A 12,575-nucleotide genomic window follows, 5' to 3' on the forward strand; every position below is an offset into this window, starting at 1 on the left:
TGGGTTGCTTTCAACATGATTTAACCTCAGTTTTGTAGGTTTTTTTTTTTTTAAATTCTTTGGGGGCCTGCCACCCAGCTCCCAAATAAATACATAGAGACTTATTTTTATTTATGCATGCCTGGCTTTAGCTTGGCTTGTTTTTAGCCAGCTTTCCTAACTTAAATTATCCCGTTTCTCTTTAACTACATTTTGCCTCTGGGCTTTTTACCTTTCTTTATTCTATATATCTTTCTTTCCTTCTTACTCCGTGGCTGGCTGGGTGGCTGTGTGGCTGGGTGGCTGTGTGGCTGTGTGGCCGTGTGGCCGTGTGGCTGTGTGGCCGTGTGGCCGTGTGGCTGTGTGGCCGTGTGGCCGTGTGGCTGTGTGGCCGTGTGGCCGTGTGGCTGTGTGGCCGTGTGGCCGTGTGGCTGTGTGGCCGTGTGGCCGTGTGGCTGTGTGGCCGTGTGGCCGTGTGGCTGGGTGGCTGTGTGGCCGTGTGGCCGTGTGGCTGTGTGGCCGTGTGGCTGTGTGGCCGTGTGGCCGTGTGGCTGTGTGGCCGTGTGGCTGTGTGGCCGTGTGGCCGTGTGGCCGTGTGGCTGTGTGGCCGTGTGGCTATGTGGCTGTGTGGCTGCCCCCTGGTGTCCTCCTCTCCTTCTCCTTTTCTTGCTCATCTCTCTTCTTCTCAAGGCTAGATTTCTCCTCCTATTTAGTCTCTCTGTCTGCCAGCCCTGCCTATTTCTCTCCCTGCCTCACTATTGACCATCCAGCTCTTTATTAGACCAATTGGGTGTTTTAGACAGGCAAAGTAACACAGTTTTTCGGAGTTAAACAAATGCAACCTAAAAGAATGCAACACATCTTTGCATCATTAAACAAATATTCCACAGCATGAACAAATGTAACACATCTTAAACTAATATTCCACAACAGAGTTTAATTTCCTTATCTTTCAGGAAAAAAAAAAAAGATAATGCATCTCTCAATGGCTGTGAGGGAGGACTGGAGGGTTCCATACAAGACAAAGTATGTTTGCCAATACTGCTTTGGGAGTCAGGGACACAGATGTGGGGATAGTGTCATTGTATAATCTAGAACACAGCTTATGGAAGTCAAATACTGTACTGTCTGGGGATCTCCAAGAACTTCCCTCCCATTGGATGGAGACAGGAGAGAAGCATCTCCCCAAGAGGGTGCAAGCTCCCCGGAGGAAGAGCACAGCAGCTAGCAGGGCCGGCAGACGGCTGTCCCCCAGGGACAGTCCCGATGTCTGCTGCGTACTCCTTGGGGGAGCGAGAGGGGGCTGGAAAGACGAATGGAAATTTTCCTTCCACAAGGTGAAACTTTCCACTGGGCTTAGGTCTTGGAGAACCACAGGCCTGTTGAGTTAGTGGGCTGCCTGCTGCCTGTAACAGGAGCTAGGGCAGGGCCCCCCACTTCCTGTGAAAGCAAAGGAGCAGAAAGAAAGCCAGGAGCTGCTGTTCCAGCCAGATTCGATTTCCTCCTCATTTGAAGAGTGGTTACTTAACACCTTGGCCGTGACTTTCCCAGCCTCGGACAGAGTCTGTAGGTTTTCACTCCTCGCGTTTCATTCATGCATTCTGATTTCAAAGAATCGCTGACGTCCTTCCTGGAGTGTATGGGCAGGTGGGGAAGGGAAGATGGAGAAGGAAGGAAATGGCCAGGACTATGTGGGCACACCTTGCCCTCCCCCCACCTGCCCCGAAGCTGGCCAGGTTAAGGGCAGCTCCACAATCTTCCAGCCTCCTGGGAAACCCCTAACAGATGTTTACCTGTTAAGGGGGAGAAAGGATCTACACAGGAACCACACCATGTAAGCCAAAGATGGAGACAAGCACAGCAGGGTCATCTCCTTATTCCTCTGTGGCGGAGGAAGCTGATGAGGCACTAGAAACCTCAGGCACCAGCCTCAGTCCAGAAACCACTCTGGTGTGTGTGTGTGTGTGTGTGTGTGTGTGTGTGTGTGTGTGTGTGTGTATGTGTGTGTATGTGTGTGTGTGTGTGTGTATGTGTGTGTGTGTGTGTGTGTGTGTGTATGTGTGTATGTGTGTGTGTATGTGTGTGTGTGTGTGTGTGTGTGTGTGTGTGTGTGCAGATGCATGTGGCTCTGAGGGCCAGAGGTTGATGCTGCATGTCTTCCTCTATTACTTCCCATGTTATTTGCTAAGACAGGACCCCCTACTGAGCCCAGAGTTCACCGATTGGCTAGACTAATTGGCCAGGGAGTTAGAGGGATCCTCCTGTGCTCCTCCACCCATCCTCCTGTCTGTGCCCCCCCCCCCCCCCCCCCCCCGTGCCAGGGCTGCAGACACATGCCACCATGCCTGGCTTTTTTTTTGTTTTGTTTTTTTTGTTTTTTCGAGACAGGGTTTCTCTGTGTAGCTTTGTGCCTTTCCTGAAACTCACTTGGTAGCCCAGGCTGGCCTCAAACTCAGAGATCCACCTGCCTCTGCCTCCTGAGTGCTGGGATTAAAGGCGTGCACCACCACCACCGCCTGGCCCATGCCTGGCTTTTATGTGGCTGCTGAGGATCTGAGTCTTCATGCTTGCTGTTGAGAAAGAGGTTTCATGGAGCCCAGACTTGCCTCAGATTTGCTTTGTAGATGAGGAGGACCTTGAACTCCTAATCCTCCTGCCTCCACCTACCAAATTCTGGGGTCACAGGCATGCCCCACCACGCCCAGCACCAACATCCTTCTTAATGTGTGGGGTTCATAACAGGCCGTAGAAGTGCAATGACAGGCTGGCTGGAGGGAGTCCTATGTAATCACTAGCTCTGCTTCTCAGAGCAGCCGCTGCACACTCTAGGCAGCGCTCCTGCACCAAAGGTGACTCGGAACAGGAAAATGCGCAGTATCGGAGAGTGCAATGCTCATTGCAGAGAACAAGAAATACGCAAAATCCACAGGCGGAGAACATGGAGCTACCCAAATCCTGACACCCAAGAGTAGAAGTACATATGCAGGACTGTTGGATGACCAGTGTTGAGCAGTCAGGAGGGGACACATGAGCTTAGAAAAAGCTGATTTAAGACAAAGTGGGGCATTCATGACAGGTACAAGACCCAGGACTCCGGACATTTTCTGTTTTCCCTTTTCAGATGACCTAGACCTGGATGAGCTCCAGCTGGAGATGGAGGACTCCAAGCCACACCCTAGTGTCCAGTGCAGCCCTGTTCCAGGTGAGATGGGTGGCTGGGGAGCTGGGGAGCTGGGGAGCTGGGGAGCTGGGGAGCTGGGGAGGGGACAGCCAATTACCTGAATGAAGAGCCAGTTTAGCCTGCCCACTGTAACGTTGTAGATACTCTCTTTGCCCAGTGTGCCACCTGCTGGGGTGGAGGTGGGGGAGCCTCAGAATCCTCGAGGAGAGGGGCTGGAGTTCTTTCCCTTAGAAGCAGGGGAAGGAAGCAGGGGGGTCGGGAAGGATCAGACAACCCTTACAATTCAGCCAACCAGAGGTTATGCATCTAGGTAAAGGTTGCTCTCATGGAGGAGAGAAGTGAGGAAGAATGGTGGCTGGGTTGCTGTGGCTGCTTTTTGAGAATTCCCTCAAGCACACACCACAGACTCACAGGGCCAGGTGGAGCTCTGAAAGAGCACCTTCTCCATCCCATGAAGAGTGGGATCTCTATTAAAATCTTCCAGGGTGGGAAAACTCCAGTGTCTCTGGATAATTCCTAAAGTACTGTTTAACCCTTAGAACCAAGGAAGCCTCCGACGTCTAATCTACAGCCATCAGACCCATGTTGCTAGAAGGAAAGGGGAGGGGCTCTTTTTCATTGATGGCACACAACCTAAGTTTTTTTTTTTTTTTTTAAGTGTGGAGTCCCTTTCCTGTGTATAAAATACTAACAATTAAATTAGTTAGCATTTAGTTAGCAAAACAATTAATTAAAGGCATGGTAGTGCATGCCTTTAATTCTAGCACTCAGAAGGCAGAGGCGGATAAACTCTGAGTTAAGGCCACCCTGGTCTGCATAGCAAGTTCCAGGACAGCCAGAGCTACAGAGTGAGAACCTGTTTCAAAAAACCAAAACCAAACAATAAAATAACATGCCAACAGGCCATGCCAAAAGACAGCAGAGTGCTGCTGGGGCCAAGAACTGTTCAGAATAAACACAAAATGATGAACAGTTAGCTGTTTCTATTTCATCCCACCTCCGTTTTCCAGGTTTCCATACTTTATTGGCTTAAGCCCCTTGCCCAGAAAGCTTTCTGTCCTGAAGTCGCACAACGCCAGTTCTTAGCGCTTAGTGGCAAAAGCACGCCCCCTAGTGTCGGATAGAGGAAGGAAACAGACGGTATGTTTTGCCAGAAAGCACATGCTTCACCAGCTCTGCCTCAGGAATTGCATGTCTGAAAATCAGCAATCAACAAGGGTGAGGTAAAAGAGAAAGCTCTGAAAAGCAAGGTCCAACTTCAAATTGCTTTTAAAATAGCTCACACAAGCAGTCAAATAAATCACTGCACATCCTATGGTGGGGTGTTTATTATACAGCCACTGAAAATATGTTTTTGAGGTTTCGAGGAAGTACGCAAAGCTTATTTTAAAGAGAATAAAATCTCAACTTATTTTAAATAATACATTAAAACCTGGAAGAAAATATGCTAAAATAATGAGTTCTTTTTGAGAGGTGAGGTCATAAGCAGTTAAAATTTTTCCATGTTTTATTTTCAAATTTCCTACAATTACCATCTATTATTTCATAATCAGAAAAAAAATGTTTTAAAAATAGATCCCACAGAAATCTCTTAAATTCCCAAGCTACCTAGCAATACATTGAAAAACAAGTCTGAAGCCAAAGGAAATGAAGAAATAATATGCCCAAAGTTATACAAGGTGACTTAAGAATCGGCACTGGGGAGGGAGATGGAAAAATGCCAGGATCTTACCCATCTAATGTGGAACCAAGTTGCAAAACTCCACAAGTTCAAAGTATTTTTTTCTTTGTTTTTAGTTAGGGCCTCGCTATAATCTCAGGCTGACCTCAAACTCATAATCTTCCTGCCTCAGCTCCCTGAGTGCCGGATGACAGGTGTGAACTATTATACTGGGCAAATTTTTCTCTATTTCCATTATGTACTCTGTCTCCCAAAGACTGATTGCCTGATGGACATGCACTGTATTTCAAGCAAGGGAGAACCAGCCTATGTCTACTCGGGACTTCTCGACCATAGACACTTCGGTGATTGCTTAGGCAGTCACCATCATAAATGGTTGACTGGACAGCTCCTCTCTCATTCTGCTTTTGCCCTCGCCATAACTTCTCTTCACGCCTGTATCTCATTCTGTTCCTTCTCTCTCTCCAAATCTTGTTTCTTTAGAAAGACGGTTTTTCTTCGCATTTCCTCTGATCTGGGTTTGCACTGTACCATGCATTATACTTCTGTGTATTTTCTTTGCATTGTCTTCATAGTTTCTCCCCCTAATTCCTGGAGTTTTCTGAGGAGGCCATTCTGAGACAGACATTCTCTACTGTTAGTCTCCTTTGCTCTAGGAGTCGTGTAAACATAGAGCCTGGCATTTGCCAGTGAGCTGGGTTCTGGCAGCCCCAGCTCTGGGCTTATGTCCGCTCTCCTCTCTCACAGGCCCCTTCAAGCCCTGCGAGCATCTCTTCGAGAGCTGGGGCATCCGCCTTGCGGTGTGGGCCATCGTGCTGCTCTCGGTGCTCTGTAACGGGCTGGTGCTGCTGACAGTCTTTGCCGGCGGGCCCAGCCCGCTGTCCCCGGTCAAGCTTGTGGTAGGTGCCATCGCAGGCGCCAACGCCTTGACGGGCATTTCCTGCGGTCTCCTGGCCTCGGTGGACGCCTTGACCTTCGGCCAGTTCGCTGAGTACGGAGCCCGCTGGGAGACGGGGCTGGGCTGCCAGGCTACGGGCTTCCTGGCCGTCCTGGGGTCGGAGGCGTCGGTGCTGCTGCTCACACTGGCGGCCGTGCAGTGCAGCGTCTCGGTGACCTGCGTGCGGGTCTACGGGAAGGCGCCGGCGCCGGGCAGCGTCCGCGCAGGCGCACTGGGGTGCCTGGCGCTGGCCGGGCTGGCCGCCGCGCTGCCGCTGGCCTCGGTGGGCGAGTACGGCTCCTCCCCGCTCTGCCTGCCCTACGCCCCGCCCGAGGGCCGGCCGGCCGCCCTGGGCTTCGCCGTGGCCCTGGTGATGATGAACTCCCTCTGCTTCCTGATCGTGGCGGGCGCCTACATCAAGCTCTACTGTGACCTGCCGCGGGGCGACTTGGAGGCCGTGTGGGACTGTGCCATGGTGCGGCACGTGGCCTGGCTCATCTTCACGGACGGCCTCCTCTACTGCCCCGTGGCCTTCCTCAGCTTCGCCTCCATGCTGGGCCTCTTCCCCGTCACCCCGGAGGCTGTCAAGTCTGTCCTCCTGGTGGTGCTGCCTCTGCCTGCCTGCCTCAACCCACTGCTCTACCTGCTCTTCAACCCTCACTTCCGGGATGACCTTCGGAGGCTGTGGCCCAGCCCTCCGTCCAAGGGGCCCCTAGCCTATGCTGCGGCCGCCGGGGAGCTGGAGAAGAGCTCCTGCGACTCCACCCAAGCCCTGGTGGCCTTCTCGGATGTGGATCTTATCCTGGAAGCCTCTGAGGCTGGGCAGCCTCCTGGGCTGGAGACCTACGGCTTCCCCTCAGTGACCCTCATCTCCCGCCAGCAGCCAGGGGCCACCAGGCTGGAGGGAAACCGTTTTGTAGAGCCCGATGGAACCCAGTTTGGGAACCCGCAACCTCCCATGAACGGAGAACTGCTTCTGAGGGCAGAGGGAAGCACGTTGGCAGGCCGTGGCTCTGCAGCGAGTGGCATCTTCTGGCCCTCTGGCTCCCTCTTTGCCTCTCACTTGTAAATATCCCGTCCTGTTTGTCCTCTCCCCTCTCAATGATGGCTGCTTATATATAAAAGAGAATACAACTAAAACTCCATGGCAGGACGGCCGACCGCCCCTGGCTCCATTGTTCTCTCTCCATGGCCGTAACCAATGCGTGCTTCCAGGTCTTGGTGTGACCTGGCCTTCTTCAGCTTCGCTACCATCCTGGGTCTTCCCTGTCAAATCCAAATATGTAGAAGAGACCGGGAAATTTGCTTAGGAGAAAGGAGGAAAGTGAAAGACAGTGAAGGCAGTGGGGAGCGAACAGGGCCATGATCAGTGAGCAGGGAGACGGCACAGAGACAGGCATGGACGAGAACTACCAAAGTCGCTGGCGTGTCTCCCCTATGACTTGTGGATAGGATATAAAATGTGTTCTGTGTTCCATTAATCTTGACCTCTGCCATGCGAAAGTGCTTCCTCTTAAAATATGCTTTGGAAGGCATTGCATATTATGTCCTTTTCTTAGAGTCATGGGGTCAAGTTAGTGACTGAGAATTAGGACCTTTTAATTTACTGCAGCAGTTAAACTTATTTAATGATAGGTTTCTGTTTGCCCCTTGTGGAATACTTATAAATATCTCACAGAACTTAGCACGGTTTTCTCCCAGGGGACTCATCTTCACACCATGGAGTGCTATCCAGAGGCATCACAAGATGCCACCCTCCTTGAAAGCCCCTAAGAAGCCAACCTCGGGTGAAGTGCCAGAGGTGACTGATGATTCCATCATCTAGGACAGACTTCATGTTCTGCTGCCCACCCTAGTCTTCCTACCAGGCCAGAGACCTGTAGGAGCCTGCCTCAACCCCATAAGCTGGGGCAGGGAGAAAGAGACCCTTGTGTGTGTTCCCACACCACACAACCCCAAGCACCAATGAAATTTATGCCCTCAGCAAGACAGGATTCTCAGGTTCTGGCAAAGTACATGCTGGGAAGTCTGTAGTTCTATGGGCTTCCCTAACTCGATGGTACCTTTGTGTGGTTTTATGTTGTTTGCCTCCTGTCACAGCCTGGACCTCTCTTCTCAGCCCAATCCTGTTTCTGGGAGCGGTAGGCAGCCCAGGAGAAGGGATGTTTGTGTTGTGGGTATTTCATTTTAGAGAGTATTGTAGCTCTCTGGGATTCCTTCAGCAGGCCATTGATCCTTCTGCTTCTCTCTTCATGACCTTCCTTACCTTAGGCTTTCCCAAGTGCAGTTGAGGGACTACGGAATGCCTCCCACCACACTCCAAACACAAGAATTCAATCTCAGGGGGAGAAGGTAAGAAGCAGGGAGAAGCCAAGACTCAGTAATAGGTGATAATTGCTTCTGGGAACATCATTTATATTGAGAAGACTGAGTCTGGATCCTGAAGCCCAGTGGAGCTCCATTCTCTGCTTGAATCTTCTTGTGACCCTTAGACGAGCCCTCTTTCAAAGAACTTTACCTTTAAAACAAGCTGAGACGGTCCTTCTCCAAGTTTACTAGTTAACTTTCCACAGCTTCTCTGCTGTCTCCCTCTGCCCCCAGTGCCCAGGAAAAAATCTGGCATAGATCAACAAATGGGGTGGAGGGATCAGTCAGAGACCATGCATGGAGCGTGAAGCGTTTCTAAATTCACGTGAATCACTGAGTAGTCCCTGGACTCTCAAAACTCCAAAGCAGAAGCAGCTTACTTTATAATTTCTCGGGGTCCTCTGATGGGGTCAGTTTCAGAGCAGGCATTCACTAAACGAGGACACATTTATTTATCATGTCAGATCTCTGTCTCTCCAGGGCAGATCTAGAGCCCTTGGTGGGGGAAAGGTTTGTTTTGTTTTGTTTTCCTGAGACGTGGTAGTTCTCTGAGATTCCCCAGGAATGGCAAAATTGGTATTAGTTGGGGGAGCACTGACTTCTAGAAAGTCGCCCTAGATTTTTGTTCTCTCTGCCACCACCACTATGGGATCATTGGTCCCTTTGGAGTTAAGGATCCAGCCTTGAGGTAGAGTGGAGTGGCCATATGTTGGTGGTCAGAGAATATAGGAAGTGTTCCTTAAAGATGTCTTCTATGAAAGTGAGCTGGTCCTTGTGGGCTGCAAGCTTTAGTGTGGCACTGCTGTAGCCTTACTGACTGCTTCTAAAGATCTGAGCGTTGGCCAAAGCTGGACTTTCCCATTAAAGAAGAGGCGAGGGGTATGGGAGTTGAAGATGTCCTCTATAAACTATCATTCAAAACGTCTAGCCAGGAGTGGTGGTGCATACCTGTAATCCCAGCATGTGGGATGTGGAGGCAGAAAGATGGAGAGGTAAGGTCATCCTCAGCTACACAGTGAGTTTGAGGCTAGCCTAGGCTACATGACTGTCTCAAACAAACCAACCCAAAATACTAGTTCATGTACATTTGCCCCCAAATAAGATTGAGTAGCAAAGTTTCTTTGGGTTTTGTTTTGGACTAAATGTCTAGCAAGTCAGTATGTTACTCCTTTGGTTCTCTTCTTTGTGATTAGTCGAAGACCATACGTCTTCTCCTAAGCAAATTTCCAGGTCTCTGTTCTACATATTTGGCAGGAAAGACCATGTGTCTTTGACTCATCACAGGATGGTAAATCAAACTGTTCAGAGCACCTGAGTCTTCTGTTGTCATCATTAACAAAATCTTCCAAATAGTGTCCATGGCAAAGAATCCACTCCAAGGCTAAGACGCCGGAGGTAGAGCTGTCAGGACTTGGTATGTACTGCCTTGGGCTCTGTGTGCTGTGCCCTTAGCTAGTGCCAACCATGGTCTTAGACTGGGGAGAACTTAAGGTAGACCTCGGCTTGCTAAGCATCTCAAATGAAAAACCAAAAACAAATGTAGAGCTAAAAATGGAAGAGTATGAATTAGCAGAGCTTCTTCCTCTTGGCCACCTCTCCCGAGCCCTTGGGCTCCCTTTTCCAGGGAAGAGTAATGGAGGAGAAGAGGGAAGAGCTGGCAACAGGCAGAAGGCCTGCGGGGCCAGGATGGAAGGAGGTAGTAGGAACCCCGACCTTCCTAGCACCAATCCCTCGACTACCTCTGCTCTGGGTTACCAAGTTCTCCTACCTATGACCCATCACCTCTCCATCCCTTCTGAGTTCCAGTCCCATGCCCTCCCCAGCCATGTGAAATATAAAAATTGTCAAGATGTAAATATCCGGATTCTTCTGTATAATAAAGCACCGATGATGTACCGCATGTGTCCTTCCCCTCTTTTCTGCTGCCTCAGGGGAACCATGGGTGTGACAGACAGAGGTGGGGTGCCTTTGAGAGGGTCAAGCTAGTTACCCTCCCCTTTCTGAGTTCTGGGACCTTCAGACCACAGCCAAGGAGGCTCATGTTGATAACTTGGAGGAATCAGAACCAGTTTTGGTCATGCGTGCTGAGGTGTCCTTTGTGTGCACTGGGTCACAGAGTTGAAAGAGAGCTGGGAGCAACTTAGGTTTCCTGGGTCTCAGAGGCTGAAGTCTTGTCGGCCCCAGCCTACTGCTGAGGTTTCCACCGAAGAATCAGCTTGTTTTCTTTTTATTGGACGGACTTTCCCACCTACTTTCTTCCTTCCCCGGAGCCTGGCTTCAGGGTCTGATGACATTCCTGGGGAAGGGAAAGAGATGAAAGTTGGCAGAACCATGCCATCATGAGAACAAGATGCCCGTTCTAGCGTGGTATCAGGGTCTTCCTGGCTGTCTTGGTTAGTTTTTTGCCAACTGGACACAAACCAGAGTTAACTCGGAAGAGGAACTTCAATTGAGAAAACGCTTCCTTCAGATTGGCTCTAGGCAAGTCTGTAGGGCATTTTCATGATTTTTGGTTTGGGAGGACCCAGTAACGTGGGGGTGGGTGCCACCCCTAGGCAGGTGGACCTGAGTTTGTTTTATTTTTTGTGTGTTTGTTTGTTTTTTAAGAAAGCAGGCTGAGTGAGCCATGGGGAGCAAACTACTAAACAGTGATCCTCCATGGTCTCTGCTTCAGTTCCTGCAGGTTCTGCCCTGACTTTTCATGATGGTCTGTAAACTGTAAGCTGAAATAAACCTTCCCCTCTACAAGTTGGTTTTGGTCAGTGTGTTATCACAGCAATAGAAAGCAAATGAAGACACTGACCTAGTGCTGGAGGCCCTCCTCTTCCTCCCCATTTACCTCTTCTTCCATTCCTAAATATTTTTCCAACTTGTTTTTTGTTTTGTTTTGTTTTGTTTTTTTTGTTTTGTTTTGGTGTTTTTTTTTTTTTGTTTGTTTGTTTTTTTTTTTTTTTGGTTTTTCGAGACAGGATTTCTCTGTGTAGCTTTGTGCCTTTCCTGGAACTCACTTGGTAGCCCAGGCCGGCCTCGAACTCACAGAGATCCACCTGCCTCTGCTTCCCGAGTGCTGGGATTAAAGGCATGCGCCACCACCGCCCGGCCCAACTTGTTTTTGTTGTTGTTGTTGTTGTTTATTTTTTTTAGCTGATGCAGAATCCCGATACCCTTCTGAGAACACAAATGATGTCTTCATAAACACCTGTCCTCTGTTCTTTTTGAACGGAATATCCCAAATCCCTCATCCTTCTCAACTACAGGGAAGCCCATTTCTCAGCCTTGTTAGACTTGGCTAAGAGGAAAAATGTGAAGTAATGCCAGTAAATGTGTCCCTTGTGGTGCAGAATCTGAGCGTCTAAGCAAACCCAAGACCAGAAAGAGTCTTGGTGGGGCTTTTTATCTAAAACCAGAGGCTGTTCTGGTGGAGATGGCTCTGGTTTTCAGCCAGTGGGATTCTGGTATTAGTCACTCATGCCCACCAAGAGCATGTTCTGTTCTCTGGAGGCCTGTTTTTACGTCTATCTGCTTTACAACCATGACCAACTGCTCCCTTCTTTCTTTTGTTTAAAAGGTTTAATCTAATTTTTGAGCAAGTATTCCATTTACATGATTCGCTGTCTCCCCTCTCTGTTCCTATTTGTTCCTCTTCCCAAGCCTTCACTGGTGACCACCGTTGTTACGTCTCACCCTTCTGGAATGGCCATGCATAACACATGCAGGCACATGAATGCATGAGAGTCTCATTGAAGCTCAGACAGACCTCAGACTTGCTGTCTAGCAGAGGGTGACCTTGAGCTTCTGATCCTCCTGTGTTTACCTCCCCAGTGCCAGAATTACAGGCACATGTCTCCATATTCAATATATGCAGTGCTGGGGGCTAAACCCTGAGCATTAAGCCCACTAGGCTAACATCCTACCAACTGAGCTACATTCCTAGTATTCCCACCACCACCACCTTTTTGTAATACTGGTGATTGACTCGTGGCCTTCTGCATGCTAGGCAAATGCTCTACTAGTCAGTCGGATTCCTAGCTCAAAATTTTTCAATCTGTATTTAAAAAAAAAAATGTATGTACTTAGTACTTATTTCTTTCTTGTAGAATACCACAAGAATGCTTCTGCTTTTTTAAAAAATGATTTATTTCAAATATCAATAAAACCTTTTCATTTTTTCACAGCAGTTTATATCCATCATGTGCTGGTTAGTTTTTTGGTTTTGTTTTTGTCAAGTTGACACAAGTTACAGTCATCTGGGAAGAGGGAACCTCAGTTTCTCAATTGAAAAAAAAATAAATGCTTCCATAAGATTGGCCTCTACACCAATAAAATGTCCCTGTAGGGGCATTTTCTTAATTAATGACTGATGATGGAGGGCCCAACCCTGTGGAGTTGTCACCCTGGGCAGGTGGTCCTGGGAGGTATTAGAAAGCTAG

General features: G+C 49.2%; 1 protein-coding gene across 2 annotated transcripts in view; it reads left to right on the forward strand.

Moving 5' to 3' along the window:
• Lgr6 (leucine rich repeat containing G protein-coupled receptor 6) overlaps positions 1–7,990 on the forward strand; it is a 120,947-nt gene extending 112,957 nt beyond the window's left edge. For both annotated transcript variants that reach the window (XM_059280780.1, XM_059280779.1), the window contains 2 exons: positions 3,101–3,181; positions 5,589–7,990. In XM_059280780.1, the coding sequence (XP_059136763.1) occupies positions 3,101–3,181; positions 5,589–6,847 (1,340 nt within the window). In that variant the 3' untranslated portion in view covers positions 6,848–7,990. The remainder of the gene's footprint in view (positions 1–3,100; positions 3,182–5,588) is intronic.
• The last annotated feature ends 4,585 nt before the right edge of the window (positions 7,991–12,575 follow it).

Source organism: Peromyscus eremicus, chromosome 15 (assembly GCF_949786415.1).
Source record: "Peromyscus eremicus chromosome 15, PerEre_H2_v1, whole genome shotgun sequence".
Lineage (NCBI taxonomy): Eukaryota > Metazoa > Chordata > Mammalia > Rodentia > Cricetidae > Peromyscus > Peromyscus eremicus.